Source organism: Phycodurus eques, chromosome 3, assembly GCF_024500275.1.
Source record: "Phycodurus eques isolate BA_2022a chromosome 3, UOR_Pequ_1.1, whole genome shotgun sequence".
NCBI classification, from domain to species: Eukaryota; Metazoa; Chordata; class Actinopteri; order Syngnathiformes; family Syngnathidae; genus Phycodurus; species Phycodurus eques.
In genome coordinates this window covers 21,924,161-21,941,855 of record NC_084527.1, presented here as the reverse complement: position 1 = coordinate 21,941,855, position 17,695 = coordinate 21,924,161, and the positions used below count along the sequence as shown (strand labels likewise).

Here is a 17,695-nt window from a genome sequence, read left to right as displayed (position 1 = left end):
CCATTTTACAGGTAGACAACAACAAAAACATTCAATCAACTACTCAACCAAGCGGGAAAACAACAAGCAGACTATCTAAAGTCAGGTGGAGAACGCGGGTATCTATCCCGCTACCTCTCACATGCTAAGCGAGCGCTCTACCACTTAAGCTATTTACCCATTTTTACAATCAATCAAACAACAACAAAAACAACCAATCAACTACTCAACCAATCGGGAAAACAACGAGCGGACTATCTCAAGTCAGGTGGAGAATGCAGGCATCGATCCCGCTACCTCTCACATGCTAAGCGAGCGCTCTACCACTTGAGCTAATTCCCCCATTTTGCATTCAAATAACAACAAAAACATTCAATCAACTACTCAACCAAGCGGGAAAACAACGAGCGGACTATCTAAAGTCAGGTGGAGAATGCGGGCATCGATCCCGCTACCTCTCACATGCTAAGCGAGCGCTCTACCACTTGAGCTAATTCCCCCATTTTACAATCAATCAAACAAAAACAAAAACAAAAACAACCAATCAACTACTCAACCAAGCGGGAAAACGACAAGCAGACTATATAAAGTCAGGTGGAGAATGCGGGCATCGATCCCGCTACCTCTCACATGCTAAGCGAGCGCTCTACCACTTGAGCTAATTCCCCCATTTTACAATCAATCAAACAAAAACAAAAACAAAAACAACCAATCAACTACTCAACCAAGCGGGAAAACAACGAGCGGACTATCTAAAGTCAGGTGGAGAATGCAGGCATCGATCCCGCTACCTCTCACATGCTAAGCGAGCGCTCTACCACTTGAGCTAATTCCCCCATTTTGCATTCAAATAACAACAAAAACATTCAATCAACTACTCAAACAAGCGGGAAAACAACGAGCGGACTATCTAAAGTCAGGTGGAGAATGCGGGCATCGATCCCGCTACCTCTCACATGCTAAGCGAGCGCTCTACCACTTGAGCTAATTCCCCCATTTTACAATCAATCAAACAAAAACAAAAACAAAAACAACCAATCAACTACTCAACCAAGCGGGAAAACGACAAGCAGACTATATAAAGTCAGGTGGAGAATGCGGGCATCGATCCCGCTACCTCTCACATGCGAAGCGAGCGCTCTACCACTTGAGCTAATTCCCCCATTTTACAGGCAAACAACAACAAAAACATTCAATCAACTACTCAACCAAGCGGGAAAACAACAAGCAGACTATCTAAAGTCAGGTGGAGAACGCGGGTATCTATCCCGCTACCTCTCACATGCTAAGCGAGCGCTCTACCACTTGAGCTATTTACCCATTTTTACAACCAATCAAACAACAACAAAAACAACCAATCAACTACTCAACCAAGCGGGAAAACAACGAGCAGACTATCTAAAGTCAGGTGGAGAATGCGGGCATCGATCCTGCTACCTCTCACATGCTAAGCGAGCGCTCTACCACTTGAGCTAATTCCCCCATTTTACATTCAAACAACAACAAAAACATTCAATCAACTACTCAACAAAGCGGGAAAACAACAAGCAGACTATCTAAAGTCAGGTGGAGAATGCGGGCATCTATCCCGCTACCTCTCACATGCTAAGCGAGCGCTCTACCACTTGAGCTAATTCCCCCATTTTACAATCAATCAAACAAAAACAAAAACAAAAACAACCAATCAACTACTCAACCAAGCGGGAAAACGACAAGCACACTATATAAAGTCAGGTAGAGAATGCGGGCATCGATCCCGCTACCTCTCACATGCGAAGCGAGCGCTCTACCACTTGAGCTAATTCCCCCATTTTACAAGCAAACAACAACAAAAACATTCAATCAACTACTCAGCCAAGCGGGAAAACAACAAGCAGACTATCTAAAGTCAGATGTAGAATGCGGGTATCGATCCCGCTACCTTTCACACGCTAAGCGAGCGCTCTACCACTTGAACTAATTCCCCCATTTTACAATTTAGGAAATGTGATCAAGTACAAGATACTGATCGTCGAACGCAAGCTTGCTGTTCAAGGCGTCCACTTGTGAATCGCTCATGTGTGGGGGTGCGTCGGCAACACTACGCAATGGTTCGGTCCATTCAGGTTTGACCAATGTGTGTGCGGCAGGCTTAAAGCAGCTTTTGTTTTGTGGTTCGACTGAGGAGATGGCAGTGTGGGCATTTTTGTCAATACTGACAGAAGATGAAATACAGCAAGAGATGGACGGTGCGACAAGACACAGCGCGCCACCTTCTTCTTCATCTTCATCTGACTGCTCTCGATGCGGAGAAGCAGCAGCTCGATTCTGAGCAGCCTCCCGGAAGACCAAGCTTCTCAACCTCTCTCTATGGGAGAGCCCAAACACACTGCGGAGTAAAGCCATTTCGGCCGCTTGTATCCGTGATCTTGTTCTTTTGGTCACAACCCACACCTTGTTGACCATAGGTGAGGGTAGGAACGTAGCTCGACCGGTAAATCAATATCTTGGCCTTTTGGCTCAGCTCCTTCGTCACCACAACAGACCGATGCAGTGTTGGCATCACTGCAGACGCTGAACTGATCCGCCTGTCGATCTCCTGATCCATTATTCCCTCACTCGTAAACAAGACCCCAAGTTGCTGTACTTGAACTCCTCCACTTGGGGCGTGATCTCCTCCTCGACACGGAGAGGGCACGCCACCTTTTTCCGACTTGAGGCCCTGCCCTCAGATTTGAAGGTGCTGATTTTCATCCCAACCGCTTCCCACCCGGCTGCGAACGACTCCAGTGAGAGTTGAAGATCACGGATTGATGAAGCCAACAGAACCATTTTATGTGCAAAAAGCTGAGATGCAATGCTGAGGTCACCAAGCCAAATCCCCTCAACACCTCAGGTGCGCCTAGAAATCCATAAAATAAATGAACAGAGTCTGTGACAAAGGGCAGCATTGCCGAAATGTTCAACCTTCACTGGAATGGAATCTGACTTACTGCCGGCAAAGTGGACCAAACTCTGAATCTGGTTGTACAGGGTCTGAACAGCCCGTATTACGGGGTCCGGCACCTCATACTCCCGGGGCACCCTTCACAGGACCCCCCCCAGGAGACACGGTCAAATGCCTTCTCCGCGTCCACAAAGCACATGTAGACTGGTTGGGAAAACTCTCATGAACCCTCGAGGACCCTGCTGAGGGTGGAGACCTGGTCCACTGTTCCACGGGTAGGATGAAAACCACACTGCTCCTCTTGAATCTGAGATTCGACCTCCAGATGGACCCTCCTCTGCAGAACCCCTGAATCGACCTGAGCAGGGAGGCTGAGGAGTATGATCCCCCTGTAGTTTGAACACCCTCTGGTCCCCTGTCTTAAAAAGGGGGAACACCAGTCCACTCTGTCAATCCAGAGGCACTGTCTCCAATGTCCATGCAATGTTGCATAGGCATGTCAGCTAGGACAGCCCCACAACATCCAGAGCCTTTAGGAACCCTGGGGGATATCATCCACCCCCAGCACCCTGCCACCAGGGAACTTTTTAATCACCTCGACCCCAAAGATTGGAGAGCCCACCTCAGAGTTCCCAGACTCTGCTTCCTCAAAGGAAGCCCTGTCGGTGAAATTAAGGAGGTCTTCTAAGTATTCGACCCACCGACTCACAACGTCTCGAGTTGAGGTCAGCAACACCTCGTCCACACTATACACAATGTTGATGGCGCACTGCTTCCCCCTCCTGACACACCCGAAGGTGGACCAGAATTTCCTTGAAGGTGTCCGGAAGTCGTTCTCCATGGCCTCACCAAACTCCTCCCACACTCAAGTTTTTGCCTCAGCGAGCATCAAAGCTGCGTTGCACTTGGCTAGCCGGTACCCATCAGCTGCCTTCGGAGTCCCACAGGCCAAAAAGGCCTGATAGGACTCCTTCTTCAGCTTGATGGCATCCCTCACCGCTTGTGTCCACCAACGGGTTCGGGGATTTCCGCCACGACAGGCACTGACCACCTTACGGCCACAGCTCCGGTTGGCCGCCTTAACAATGGAGGCACGGAACATGGTCCACTCGGACTCAATGTCCTCTGCCTCCCCCGGGATGTGGGCGAAGTTCTGTCGGAGGTGACAGTTAAAATTCATTCTGACAGGGGACCCTCACAATAAGTTTGGGTCTACCAGGTCAGACCGGCATCCTCCCCACCATCGAAGCCAAATCACCACCACCACGTGGTGATCGGTTGACAGGTCCAGCTTGGCTTCACCCAAGTGTTGAGTACATGCGGCCGCAAGTCCGATGACATAACCACAAAGTTGATCATCGAACTGCGGCCTAAGGTGTCCTGGTGCAAATTGCATGTACAGACACTCTTATGTTTGAACATGGTGTTCGTTATGGACAGTCTGTGATAAGCACACAAGTCCAATAACAAAGCACCATTCGAGTTCAAATCGGGGGACCGTTTTTCCCAATCACGCCATTCAAGGTCTCACGAGAGCATTGAAGTCCCCCCGCAGAGGCGCTCTCCAGCACCTCCTGCAAGGACTCCAAAATGTCCACACTGCTATTTGGTGCATAGGCACAATCAACTGTCGGGAACCGTCTCCCCCACCCCAAGGCAGGCTACCCTCTCGTCCCCTGGGGTGAACCCCGACGTACAGGCACCAAGCCGTATGCGGGCATCAATCCAGCTACTTCTCACATGCTAAGCGGGTGCTCTACCATTTCAGTTAATTCCCCACACTTGGCCGCTCTCCGCTGTTACGGCGAGGCGGCCAAGCGCCTGCAGCATAAGCGTGTGAAAAGAGAACAGACATTGTAACTGGAGGCGGAGTGTAACTGTGCTGTGTAAGGCGTGCAAGGGCCTGTCAACACATACAGACATAACAAGATGGTCCTGACAGGTACTGCGTGGCCCTGATAAGACATGCTGGGAAAAGACTTTCATCAAGCATTGTCCTTTAAAACTGCACTTTTCATATCATTTAACACAAAAAACTCACGACTGACATTTGTGAAGTGCTATAAAACGTATGATGAAAGGTTGTCCTAATTGTAACTTACTGTCACCATATCAATAAAAAAAAATACCAACGTGCTTGCTAAAAATTGTGTTTAAAATATTGAATCGAGGCAACAGGACTCTTTGTTGATTTTTTTTTTTTTTCGTTTTCCGAAACGCTAACAACCAAAAGCAATGACTTCCGAACAGCTGCCATTTTGCACTACTTTACCATTAAGCAAGTGGACTTTGGTGTGTAAATATATGTTTAATTGTCTTTTGTTTTGTGTGTCAGTTTCAACTGGGAGTGACAAATAAACAGCTTGAAGCAAGCACGCGTTGGATCTTATATGGCAAATTCTTCTTTTCCTCTCTTCAAAGTGATGTTATATGACAGTCCCGCATTTCTTGATCGGGAGAACAGACGCTGACGAATATTTTAATAAGTGTGTTTTGATTACTTTAAATGTCTTTAAAGCGTGTGTGAGAAAAACCCTGTTTTTAAAAATGTTTGATATGGTCTCTCCAAACTGTGTCTCTTCACCTGTTGTGGGGCACACATCCCTGACCCACCCGCAATAGTTGAAAATCTGCAACACAGTCTACAGTATCTGTATATAAAATTACAAAAACGGATTTAGCCCATTCTAGTTCTCAAAGCCAGTTGTAGGAAGTCGATACAGTGCTCGTGTGACCATAAAGTACACTAAAAGTAGGACAAAGCGCAACACACATACTCACACAGTACACACACATAGCACACAGTGTGACACTTCAGTCAGCCTGTGTGCTTTTTATGTTGTTGTTGACTAATTGTGTGAAAGGCCTCTGATTAATACTTCCTGTCCTGCACACGATAACACAAGTCAGCAACTTTACTTCTCAGCACAACATAAACACTGCTGTGATCACAAACGCGCACACACTGCTGGAACTGAAAAGGTTCCAATCAAATACTTTCTGTTCCAGGAACTACAAGTACCAAGGACTACAAGTTTCTGAAACTTTGGGTCAAAATGTGGCCGTTGTTCCTGCAACTAAAAGGTTCTAATTATATATGGTATGTTTGGCCCCCCAGACAGTGCCACATAACTTCCTGGAACTCTCAAAAGTACTATCCACTTACAGGGGCTTCTTTTGCCCCGGATAAAAAAATCTTGTAGTTCCTGCCGCTACAAGGATCCAATCAGATACGTTCAACACTAGACACTTACAACAACCAAGGATTGGTGCGCCTTGGCCACCTGCGGGCAGTATCATACAGAGATACAGTTATAAATGGAGACGGTCACAGCTCCTCGGGAAGCTGCAGTAATATGAGTCGTTCTTCGCAGATGAAAAAGAATATATGCCTGTGGGTATTGTTTTCTTTGTTGATGTGTCGACAACAAATAAGGCACTTACATAAACACAGGCACATAGGTGTCAGCATTAAACTTATTTGAATGCATCACTAAATATAACTACATATTTTTACAAACAAATAATCACCAAAAAAATGAGACCATAAAAACTCCTTGGACATAGTCCAGTTAGAACAATTTAAAAAGGTTGCCATTTATCATGGAATTTGTTTGTTTCTCCTACTTGAATATCTGATTTTGTTTTATCTGTCTACATATGCTGCTGCACCGTTTGTGATCACATATCCGCTGCATGAAGGGTTAAAACACGGCGACATAGATGCTGTTCTTTAGCCTATGGTGCTTTGCAATGTTTGTTAGCATTGAGCTAAACGGACTATTGTTTTAAATGCACGACGTATATTTATACTGAGAGTAAATTTCAGCTGGGAGTGTCAAAAAAACAGCTTGAAGCCTCTTTTTTGAAGAATTTTCCACTATCGTTAACTGCCACCATATAGCGCTCGCATCTCAGTATTTTTGCTCACATGTCAAAGTGCAAAAACTCTTGGGAAAACTCGGAAGTCGGGTCACTCGTATCCGAATGCATCCACTCGACTAGAACAAAAACTGAGCTTGCAAAAAAAAAAAAAAAGCAAGAGTGAGTCATGGAGTGACGCTTGAGGCTTATTATCGCAATGGCACGTGCGGGATTATTATGAATAACAACGGAGTGGAGTCAACAGAGTGTCTGCGTCGGGTGTGGAAGGATCTTGGGAAGCAGACAAACAAAGGAGGAAGACAACACAGTTCCACGTGAGCTGTGCGTGTGTATACAAGACCACAACAAGTGTTGCTGGAGTCAGGCCCCCAAAACAGTAGCAACTCACCGGTGTGGCTTTGTTGCGGTGGTGGCCCGCGGCTGCGGCGTCGCGCAGGGCGGCAGCGCGCGCGCACTCGGGCCCGAGCACGGCGAGCGTGAGGATGAGGAGGCAGCGGCGCAAGCAGCGGCCGAAGGACGCGTGCACGCTCGTCCGCATCTCGTCGGGACGCGCGCCTACCGCTTCAAGTCCTCCACTCGGAACTTCCTCCGCTTTAAATAGCAACTCGCTGCTTCTTTGTTCTCCACGGGCCACCGTACACACGCAAACGCACAACGCGCACACACACTTTTTTTTGGGTCGAGGCCACGTGACTGTTAACCCCCTGCGTGCCACACACGCACCTGCACTTTCACTTCGAACTCCAATCGCAACACCCGGTAATAGGGGACAATGTAATTTACACGACTATTGTGTAGGTAAAACTCTGATTTCAGACTGTCAATTAAGGCAACACCTGCCTTGGTAGATCAAATGTAACTCAACAACTATTATGTGAGTGAACTTCTAATATCCGACTGTCGATGAAGGCAACACATTACACTTGACAAATCGATAGATAGATAGACTCAAACAATGAACGGCATCCAGTTGGTGTGCTGAAAAAATAGGATTTCAGACTGTCCCTGTAGGCAACACTTGATATAGAGATATGACCAGAACTCCAAACACATTACATAGGAAACAGGAGAAAATGTAACTACAAAAGACTATTGTGTGATTTCAGACTGGCCTTGAAAGCAACACCTGACTCAGAGAGTTACATACATGGTTAGACCAACAATTGAGGTCATTCAGGAACTGTGTAGGGAAAGATTTGATTTCAGATTGTACCTGACAGAGCACCCGTATAATTTGAACTCCGAACACGTCACGCGGAAATAGGAGAAAAAGTCATTAAACAACGTTGTTTATTTTTATTTTTATTTCAGACTCCCTCAATACAACACCTAACTTAACTGGGGACAAGTGGCTGATTTTGTGTGGACAGCAGCTATTTCAGTCCGTACCGTAAGGTACTTGTGCATGTGCATACTCTTCCCTAAAAGTTCCTTGGCCTCTCAAAATGTTCAACCCTCACCAGCACCATCTTGTTTTGGCCCCAACAAATTCCCCCAGAAGCAAATTAAGACAATTAATTGCTACAAACAAGCAATGGTCCTCCAAATGTTCCCAATGCCAGCTCAGGTTGCAGCAACTTTTAGTTCGTCTTGTAAGACTCAAGTCTCGGTCTTGTCTCGTTCTCAGACTGGCCGGACTCGGGATTTTCCATCGAGACCAGCACAAACATTCCAACAACTCCACAAGTTGGCACTGAAGGTACTCTGAGTTCCTGCCTCCTCAGCACCAGTTGAGAAGGTTTTTAGTAGCGGGGACATTATTAGCAGACCCCAACATCCACATTTAGGTCACAAAATGCTGCGGTCACTTACGTTTCTTAAAGGCAGCCAAGCTCTTCTTGAAATCTTCATTTTTCAATACGTAGTGTACAAGGATTTAGCCTTTGCTAGGATTTTGTTGGGAAACAATTTTTAAGATTTGTGATTTTTGCATGTTGCACTTTGAAAGAGTTGTAGACAGTGTCTTTAGCTGTCAAATGTATTTCAAAGAAAATTCAAATGAAACACAGAATGCTCTAACTGGTCAACCTTGTTGCGGTTTTTAAAATGGATTTTTATGGTCTTGGTCTTGTCCCGGTCTTGGTCTTTACTCGATCTCGACTCACAAAAGCCTTGGTCTCGTCTTGGTCTCGGTGAGTTCTGGTCTCGGGCAAGTCTTGGTCTCGGATAGTGTGGTCTTGAGCACAACACCACTTTTATTTGTTGGTACTTGTAGTTCCTAATATAACAACAAAGTTATAACAACATTATTAAAGCACACAAAGTAATGCATAACAAGATATGTTGTCTTTAAAGAAAAGCAGACGGGAATCATTTCTTGACATGAGTAAGCAGCGCGATCACGTTTCCATAAGGGGAACTTTTTATTTCCGCAGCTGGGACATGAAAGACCTGCTAAGAGGGGGGGCTTTGAGACCACCTTGAGCAGGAAAAAAGGGAAAAAAATCCCTTGTGTGAATCACATTGAGATCCTTTGTGTAATTACAAGTGCGAATAAGAGCACGCAGACGCTCAGCTTTCATGAGCACGCTTGAAAAGGGCCGCAGCAAGACGTCAAACCTTTAAAACCTTACAATAGAATACAATAAGCCTTCATTAGTCCCGCAAAGGGTACAATTCCAAAAAGACTCAGGAAGTTGGACATTTTGGTTTAAGGAGCAAAAAAAAAAAAAAAACCTCAACTGCAATAATGAAAGTAAATAAATACATTCAGCCCCCAAAGACAGTTTCACTTCGAAACATGAAATTTGGTAGACATTTTGTGGTTCTACCATGAGTAGAACCACAAAAAAAGTCTCAAGATGCCATGCTTGAAAAGACAGAGGAAGTCAACCATTTTGGTTTGAAGCAGCCATTTTAGGATCATTTGGGTTGTTTCCAGGTATCTTACTCCTACTCTTACAGAATTTGTCCGATTGCTACCAAACTTACTCGTATTTTACAGGTCCCATATTTTGGCTATTTAGACATCCATAGAATGACTCTTTAACATGGACTTAGTATACAAGTGTCAATTTCATTCATAAAACACCTTGGTTTTGTCATACAAGTGTCCAGAAAAGGTCCCTCTGACAGCTACTTCTGTTTGACCCAGTTTTGTATCCTCTGTGCCCATATTTGGCTGAGACTGCCCCCTTGACTCTGACTGGTTGCCTCCGTGTAGAAGACCCACTTGTGAGAGCACACGTTTGTTATGTTTACAGGGCTGGCTCGGGAGTGGAAAGGAAGGCAGAGATCTTCACTAGTGACGTAGCTAAGCTAGAGAAATTCAAATGACCCGATTTCAGGCCCCTTGGCAGGAAAACGTCTGGAACTCAGGAATGCGTGGACGATTTTATTCATTTCACATGTTTATTGAGGCATTGTAGAAACAATATTACTTCCCAAATACTAGAAAAAGTTGGTTTGGAAAACATGTCGCCTTTAAATCCCCTTTTCCCATTGCAATGAATTTAAATGCCATTAATCTGTTCCAGCCCCCCAAAAAACACCACTATGTTTTTATCACTTGTCTTTAATAAAGATACTGTATTGTATAAACACATAATAAAAATGTAATGACTCTACCTTGGGACAGGCCAAGTCACAAAAACAACAACATCTGTAGTGTTGGATGTGTGCCTTCAAGGGTCGTGGCCAAATAAGTGACATCAGGAAAATGCCCGGTTAGTCTGCGTGTCAGCATCTACGTGTGAGTTGTGGCCTACAGCAGCTCCTTGAGAGTGTTATCATTTTGCACTTTTCGGCTGGACTGTTTATCAAATTCAATCAATGGCTGAAAGTGACTGAGCAACTGTGGCGCTCCTCCCCCCCCCCCTTCATTCGTCTGACGGCATACCTGAAGCATGCTGGTATCGTTAACTCAAACAAGCGACGGCTTGTAACTCGAGAAACGTGTACGTTGGAGCAGTACTGTGAAAAGTATATATGAATTAGTGATATATCGGCACTTGTGTGCAGACTACAGTTGGTCGTAAAGTCCTTTATGACAACTCCAGCCGGCGGCTAAGGTCAGATTAGCGGTCACAACAGAACAGTCATGTATCAAACTCAAAAGTCTAAAGTGATTCACGTAGCACCGCGCTGCTCAATGTCATAACGTAATCATACACATGCATGGCACACATGGGTTCCACTACTTCTTTTTACGAGGCCGTGGAAGCGTTCCAGCACGCGACAGAGAATTTCAATTAAGAGAGAAGCCAGCCTCGGCGCCGGGTTGCGAGCGGCTGCCAAATACAGTAAATCTGGAATGACGTGACTCGGACTCACTGACAAGGAAGCCGGAACGAGAAACAAAGCAGAAGCCGGGAGGATGCAACAGCGATCCGGTTTGGGAGTAAATGCTAACAGCTTGGAAAACCTACTCATTACAAATGCACTTCCAACAATGTTCAATAGGTTCCAGAAGCCTGTTTGACATACCAAAATGAAATTTGGTATCCATTAGAATTAAACATGAAAGTCTAATAAGTAGAACCCCCCTGGAATTGTTTGAAAATTCAGCCCCCGAAGACAGTTTGACTTGGTAGACATGCCTATAATGCGTAGACTCACAAAAAAGTCTCAAGATACCATCCCTGGAAAGACAAAGGAAGGCTGTTACTTTTATCTGTGATAGTCATCATTTCAGCATAAAATACTAATGCCTAATAATAAGAACCCCCCTGGAATTGTTTGAAAATTCCGCCGCCGAAGCTCTATTTACTCGGGAACATGAAATTTGGTAGGCATGTCGGTCATGAGTAGTAAAAAAGTAAAAAAGTCTCAAGAAACAATGCTGGCAAAGACACAGTAAGCCAGACATTTTGGTTCGAAGTGGCCTTTTTTGGCAAAAAAAACATTTTTTTTTTTTTTTTTTAATTAAGCCCCCGATGATAGTTTCACTATCAAATCTGGAAGCAATGTCTATCGTGAGTAGACCCATAAAAAAAGTCTCAAGAAGCAAAGCCCAAAATGACACAGGAAGTCAGCCATTTTGGTTCAAAGTGCCATTTTAACCATGAAATTCTGATACATTAACAGCAACTTTAAAAAAAAAAAAAAAAAATGTAGCCCCTGAAGCCAGTTTCATTCAAGATTGAAATTTGGTAGGCATGTCCCTCGTGAGTAGACCAACCAAAACAAAACATAAAACTTTAAGAACTTCAAAAAACGCTTGAAAAGACACAGGATATCAGCCATTTTGGTTTGAAGCACCCATTCTGGGGTCATTTCAGTCATTTCCAGTCCTCCTTAAAGGGGAAGGAAACATTACATTTTGGTGGGGCAAGAATATGCTGTATGTCTGCACACTAGTCTAAACAGAGTATTCTGATTAACATTGCATTCGTGGAATAAGAATTCAACAGATAAATTCATCAATTTTGACCGCCAAGTTGGGCAATATCGCCTTCTGCTGTCGACTGAAATTAACGTCACTTGCGCTTGAATTACGCACGTCACCTGACCACACCCGGAAACCAGGATGGTGAGCTCCCCGTGTATGCTGCAATAACTTCCAGAACTACGGATCGATGACATGATGGTTTGAAACCAAACTTGCTAGAATATTGTTCAAACCATCATACTCTTAGATATTTTTATGATTATTTTTTTGTCCAATTGCTATCAAATTTTAACTATGTATACCAGACAGATGGACGAGAACAAATTGTGATCCGTTTGGGTTATGCTCATTGTGTGTGGGTGGAGCATGGCAGCAAAGTTTGAGGACTCAATAAAACAAGAAACACAAACTGCAATATTTCTTTTTTAAATTCAGACCTCAAAGACAGTGACCAACCTACATGAAATTACGTCGGCGTACCTATCACAAGAAAACGTACAAAAAGCCATACTAGAAAAGACTCAGAAAGTCTGTCATTTTGCTGAAAAGTGGGCATTTTAGGGTCATTTTGGTCGTTTCCAGGGGTTTTTCAAACATGGTCTACTCTTGAGATTTTGTCCAATTGTTACCAAGTTTGAACCTCATATACTCAAAAAATTGCTTGGATTAATTTTGATTGTTAATATTTTACATTTGTGCTGGAATTAAACAATCTTTAACAAACAAAGTCCACCAGTTCAACTTTGCACACATTTGTCAACAACAACGCGTCTGTTCAAAGCTCCACTTCAGCATGATAGCATATGCTCTCATTGTCCCTTTTTATATTTAATTTAATCATTAAAAAAGACTTGCGCAAGCTTCTGACCTACTTGGCCAGCAGGTAATAAAGTACCAATAAAATAATAATATTTACATAGCAAGACGCAGTTGTTTTCATCGCCATGAGCACCATTTTTATTGCATTTATTTTTTGGGCAAATGTCAATTCAAAAGTATTGAAATATGGTGAGTTCATGAGGAACGAGCTAACGTTCAAACCCATTTTTAAAAAAAAATCTGATTTCTTTTTGTTACAGATGTTCACGTGGTTTTAAATAATAATAATAATAACTTCCTTTGTTTAACCAAGTAAGGCAATTGTGAACAGTTTCATATTTAGAATGCTGACCTGGCGGTAATTTAGGTTTCAATGTCTTGCCCAAGGATACTTTGACTGCGGACAGTCAGAGTCGGGTTCCGAACGACCAACTCTTCGGTCAGCACTACCAACTGAGCCAGAGCTGCCGCCGTTTTAAAATGGCAGCCTACATATTTTATTAATGTTTCCAATGTGGGCTGAATAAAAGAGTAACTTATCTTACATCAGAGTCCTGCATGAACGTGTCACGGCTGAACCGACCCGCATCCGCTAAAAGACGACAACGACGATAAGAATCAATGACGATAACATCAACATCAATGACGACGTCATGCGCAGCAAACGGCAAAAAAAGTTGCCTAGGTTACTTTTATTTCCAACATCTATATTGTCGATAAGGTTTATAACATCACACATAGCGGAAGTTGGAACATTTCGGAGCAGGAAATGAAGAAAGGCAAGAATGTTAAGATGCTAACGCTAGCCCCCAGCTAGTGAGTCGAAATAAAACACATACTGAGAGATGACTTCAAGAATTCCGATCTGATAGCTGAGATTGAGGACCAAAAAGATCGGATTCACTGTGGTTTACATTGTTTACACAATAGCAAAAATTGGCTCAGAAAAAACATTTGAAAAACAATTCAGCCTCCGAAGTCAGTTTCACTTATAAGCAACATGTTAGTAGAAATGTCTATCATGGCTAGACCAACAAAAAATCCCACCAAGTCATACTAGAAAAGACAGGAAGTCCTCCATTTTGGTTAAAAGTGGAAATTTTAAGGAGACATTTCCAGAGATAATTTTTTTTAGGGATAATTCAGCCCCTGAAGTCTGTTTGATTTGGCAACATCAAATATGGTTGGCATGTCTATCGTCTGTTGACCCACAAAGAAGTCTCCAGAAGCCATGCTCGAAAACACACAGGTGTGCCATTTTGTTTTGAAGTCTACGTTTTAGGGGTAGGGTTCTCAAGATCCTTCAAGAAAAACTTCCAGTCTTGCAAGCACCCCTTGAAATGTCTTGGAAATGTAGCAACATGTCATTTGGCGGAGATGTCTATCATGACTAGACCCACTAAACAATCTCAGGAAGCATTCACTGAAAAGACAGGTCGGCATCCATTTTGGTTTCAAGTGACCATTTCAGTCATTTTGGCCATTTCCAGGGGTCCTTCATAGAAGAACTTGCCCAAGTCAAAAATTCAGCCCCCTAAGCCAGTTTCACAAAGCAACATGAAATTTGGCAGACAAGTCTTTGATGCGTAGACCCACAAAAAAAGTCTCAAGAAGCCATAACCCAAAAGACACAGGAAGATGAGACGTTTTGGTACGAAGCGGACATTTTCGGAACAAAATTCAAATGACTCAGGTGCAACAAGACACAGGAAGGCCACCATTTTTTTTCTGAAGCAACCATTTCAGTTATTTTGGCCATTTCCAGGCCAAAAGAGAGACTGCGCTTCAAGATTTTGCCCAATTGCTACCAAATTTGAACAACCACATACTAGACAGGTAGATGACACCAAGATATGAAGCTTTGAGTTTGATGTCTCACCATGAAACACAAAGCTCCAATCAATTGTTTGCTGGTGCAAATTGGTCCTGAGGTAGAACAGCAGGTAAAAGGTCACAGGTTTGACCCCTCCGTCATGCTGATGATGCTTTGTGAGACTCCATCCACTCATCCATTTTGTGTACCGCTTATCCTCACTAGGGTCATGGGCGGGCTGGAGACCATCCCAGCTATCTTCGGGCGAGAGGCGGGGTACACCCTGAACTGGTCGCCAGCCAATCACAGGGCACATACAAACAAACAACCATTTGTACTCACATTCACAACTACGGGCATTTTAGATTCTTCAATCAATTTAGCATGCATGTTTTGGGGATGTGGGAAGAAACCGGAGTACCCGGATAAAACCCACGCAGGCACGGGGAGAACATGCAAACTCCACACGGGCGAGGCCGGGATTTGAATCCCATTCCTCAGAACTGTGAGGCAGATGTGCTAACCAGTCGTCCACCGTGCCACCTTTGTGGGAATCCTTTCATATTAAATGAGCTGAACAGTGGCGGAATCAAACTTCCTGTTTTCAGGAAGCATCGCAATCTTTTTTTGTTGTTGATGTCAGTGTAGTTTTTTTTGCAAACAAAGAGCATGTGAGCATGTGTTTTAATGGGAAGCAGACATCAGGATTTGTGCCTGTGCATGTGTGTGTGCGTGTGTGTATGTGTGTGTAAGCTTTAAAAGGGTGTCCTCGGCTTCTGATGGGACCTTGCTTGACCGCTCACCACTGCACGCGAGTTAATGAGGTGACGGCGTTAAATTCAGAACATCAAAGCGACGTCGGTTTACTTCCTGATGGTTATCGTGCGGTCACTGACGATGATTTGTTAGCTTGTTTTTCTGCCGACTGTCCAGAAATCAGAGCTATGTAGCAAGAGCTGGCTTTCATTAGCCAAGGTCTTTCAACAAAGAACCCAGAAAAGCAGGATATAGTCATGAAACTATATTACGGTTCATGGCAGATTCTTTGGCGATCATTTTTAATGGGTTTTTACAATATACAAGTAAGTCAGAATTTAGAGTTAGTAGTACTATGTAGTAGTGAGCTTTACTGCAAGACATACAGCATATGTTAGAGCAAGAAGATAATTCATTCATTTCATAATTACATGTACTAGGGCTCTTCAGGAATGGGTGGTGACTCTAATTAGCATTCGAATCCACCCAAAAAAATTGGAATCAGAATTTTAGGATTTCAATCACATCGATTTAGAGAATAACTTACTACAGTGGAACCTCGATTTAACAGACCCCGATTTAATGGATATCAGATATAACAGACAGAAAATAACGTGCATTTGTCACTCAAACCACCCTTGACAAAGTCTGTTAGTTCCAGAAATGGCCGCTATTGTTTACTGCCAATGTGGCACAATTAATAGGCAGAGACTGGGACACGTACTTCCGGGTTGTGCTGTCTTGTCACAGATATATGAAGGCTAGCCCCCGCTGTGAAGGTTAGCCCCCGCTAACAGACATGCTTAATGTGGCAGCCATGTTAGCAGGGGCGACGGTCCGTTAAATGTAATCCAAGGAAATTCGCTTAGCATTGCTGTAGGCATGCAGATCACGTACTGTATCTACCTATTCACATTTATGGGTGTTGCTTACTGGAGCGAGTGATCGAGCGCTCGTCGTGTAGTACAGTATGCTCGATGACGTTGTGCACTCATCTCTGGAACGTGCTATTTTTTGCACAGGATACTATAGGTTTTTGTCAAGCCCTTCTCAATGGGAACCAGTCGTAATATAGCTGGAAAAAAGGAAGCATGCCAATCTCACGGCTCATGAAAGTGCCCCTCGACTCGCCCCCACAACATAGTTCTACCAGCTGCACGTCATTATCAACCCCCCCCCCTCCTCCCATGTACCAGTGAGGTAAGTTTGAAAAACCTTTTCAAACATTTTCAAGCTTTTTTATATTTATGTACAGGGCCACAAAAATCTTGTACTGTACGGATGTTTGTAGGCCACAAAAAAAATATTTTAACGGACAATCGGCTGTAACGGTCGACACGCCACCCCCACCCCACTCACTTTGCAGTAAAGGGCAGTTAGCTCAGCTTTGTTGAGGGAGCCCTGGTGCGTCTCCCCAGTCCTGCCGCTTGTCCGAGCCACCATAGGCGCAGCAACAATATTTACGGTATTAAATATATCCATGTTTTTGGACAACACAAATTTTAGAGTCAGCTGGGATAGGCTCCAGCTCACCCGCAACCCTACCAATAAGCTTTACAGAAATGAATTAATTGAATGATTAGGTACACTAGAGGAAACATGTTTACAATCCACCAAAAAAGTGGGGTATGGGTGCTGTAGGGGTTTAATCAAGGGGTCATTCAGAGCATGGGCACGGGCCACATGGTCCCCTAGTTCCCCATACCGGTTCTACTTCAAAAGCCGTGCTGATCTAGAACCCAAAATGATGCAACACTACCATCTACAGGGATCTTTTAGTCATTACAATAATTTACAAACCTAAAATTTCACATACAAGCTGGGTGAGACCCTGTTCCACACTTACCTGTAAACGGTTGTATTCCAGTTGACGAATATAAACGTCCACGGCAGTGAATGAGTTAATTGTCTTTTGTTTTACGCGCCAGTTGTACAGTTGTACGACTAAGTCTTCTTTTCATTTCCTCACAGTGTTGGACGATAGTCTCCCATCACTTGACAGCGAAAGAGAACAGGTGTTAAGAAAAACTAAAAAGTGTGTTTTAATAAGTTAATGTGTTTTATTACATTTAAACGTATTTAAGGGTGGTGCGAGGGGTAGATTGCTAGCTTTTCTATCGTTTGTTTTTAGCTTCTAAGCTTTTTTTTCTGTTAAAATAGCCTCCACGTTAGCAAGCTCATTGCTAAG

The 17,695-nt window shown here is 43.9% G+C and overlaps 1 protein-coding gene and 4 non-coding genes across 5 annotated transcripts in view; all 5 read right to left on the bottom strand.

Annotated features, from left to right (window-relative positions):
• Positions 1-7,426, bottom strand: part of mmp11a (matrix metallopeptidase 11a) — a 93,877-nt gene extending 86,451 nt beyond the window's left edge. The window contains exon 1 of the mRNA XM_061672554.1: positions 7,179-7,426. Coding sequence (XP_061528538.1) covers positions 7,179-7,328 — 150 coding nt within the window. The 5' untranslated portion in view covers positions 7,329-7,426. The remainder of the gene's footprint in view (positions 1-7,178) is intronic.
• trnaa-agc (transfer RNA alanine (anticodon AGC)) lies at positions 407-479 on the bottom strand. Its single transcript has one exon. It is a non-coding gene; the product is annotated as a tRNA-Ala (tRNA).
• trnaa-agc (transfer RNA alanine (anticodon AGC)) lies at positions 575-647 on the bottom strand. Its single transcript has one exon. It is a non-coding gene; the product is annotated as a tRNA-Ala (tRNA).
• trnaa-agc (transfer RNA alanine (anticodon AGC)) lies at positions 901-973 on the bottom strand. The gene has a single exon. It is a non-coding gene; the product is annotated as a tRNA-Ala (tRNA).
• trnaa-cgc (transfer RNA alanine (anticodon CGC)) lies at positions 1,069-1,141 on the bottom strand. The gene has a single exon. It is a non-coding gene; the product is annotated as a tRNA-Ala (tRNA).
• Positions 7,427-17,695: the final 10,269 nt, after the last annotated feature.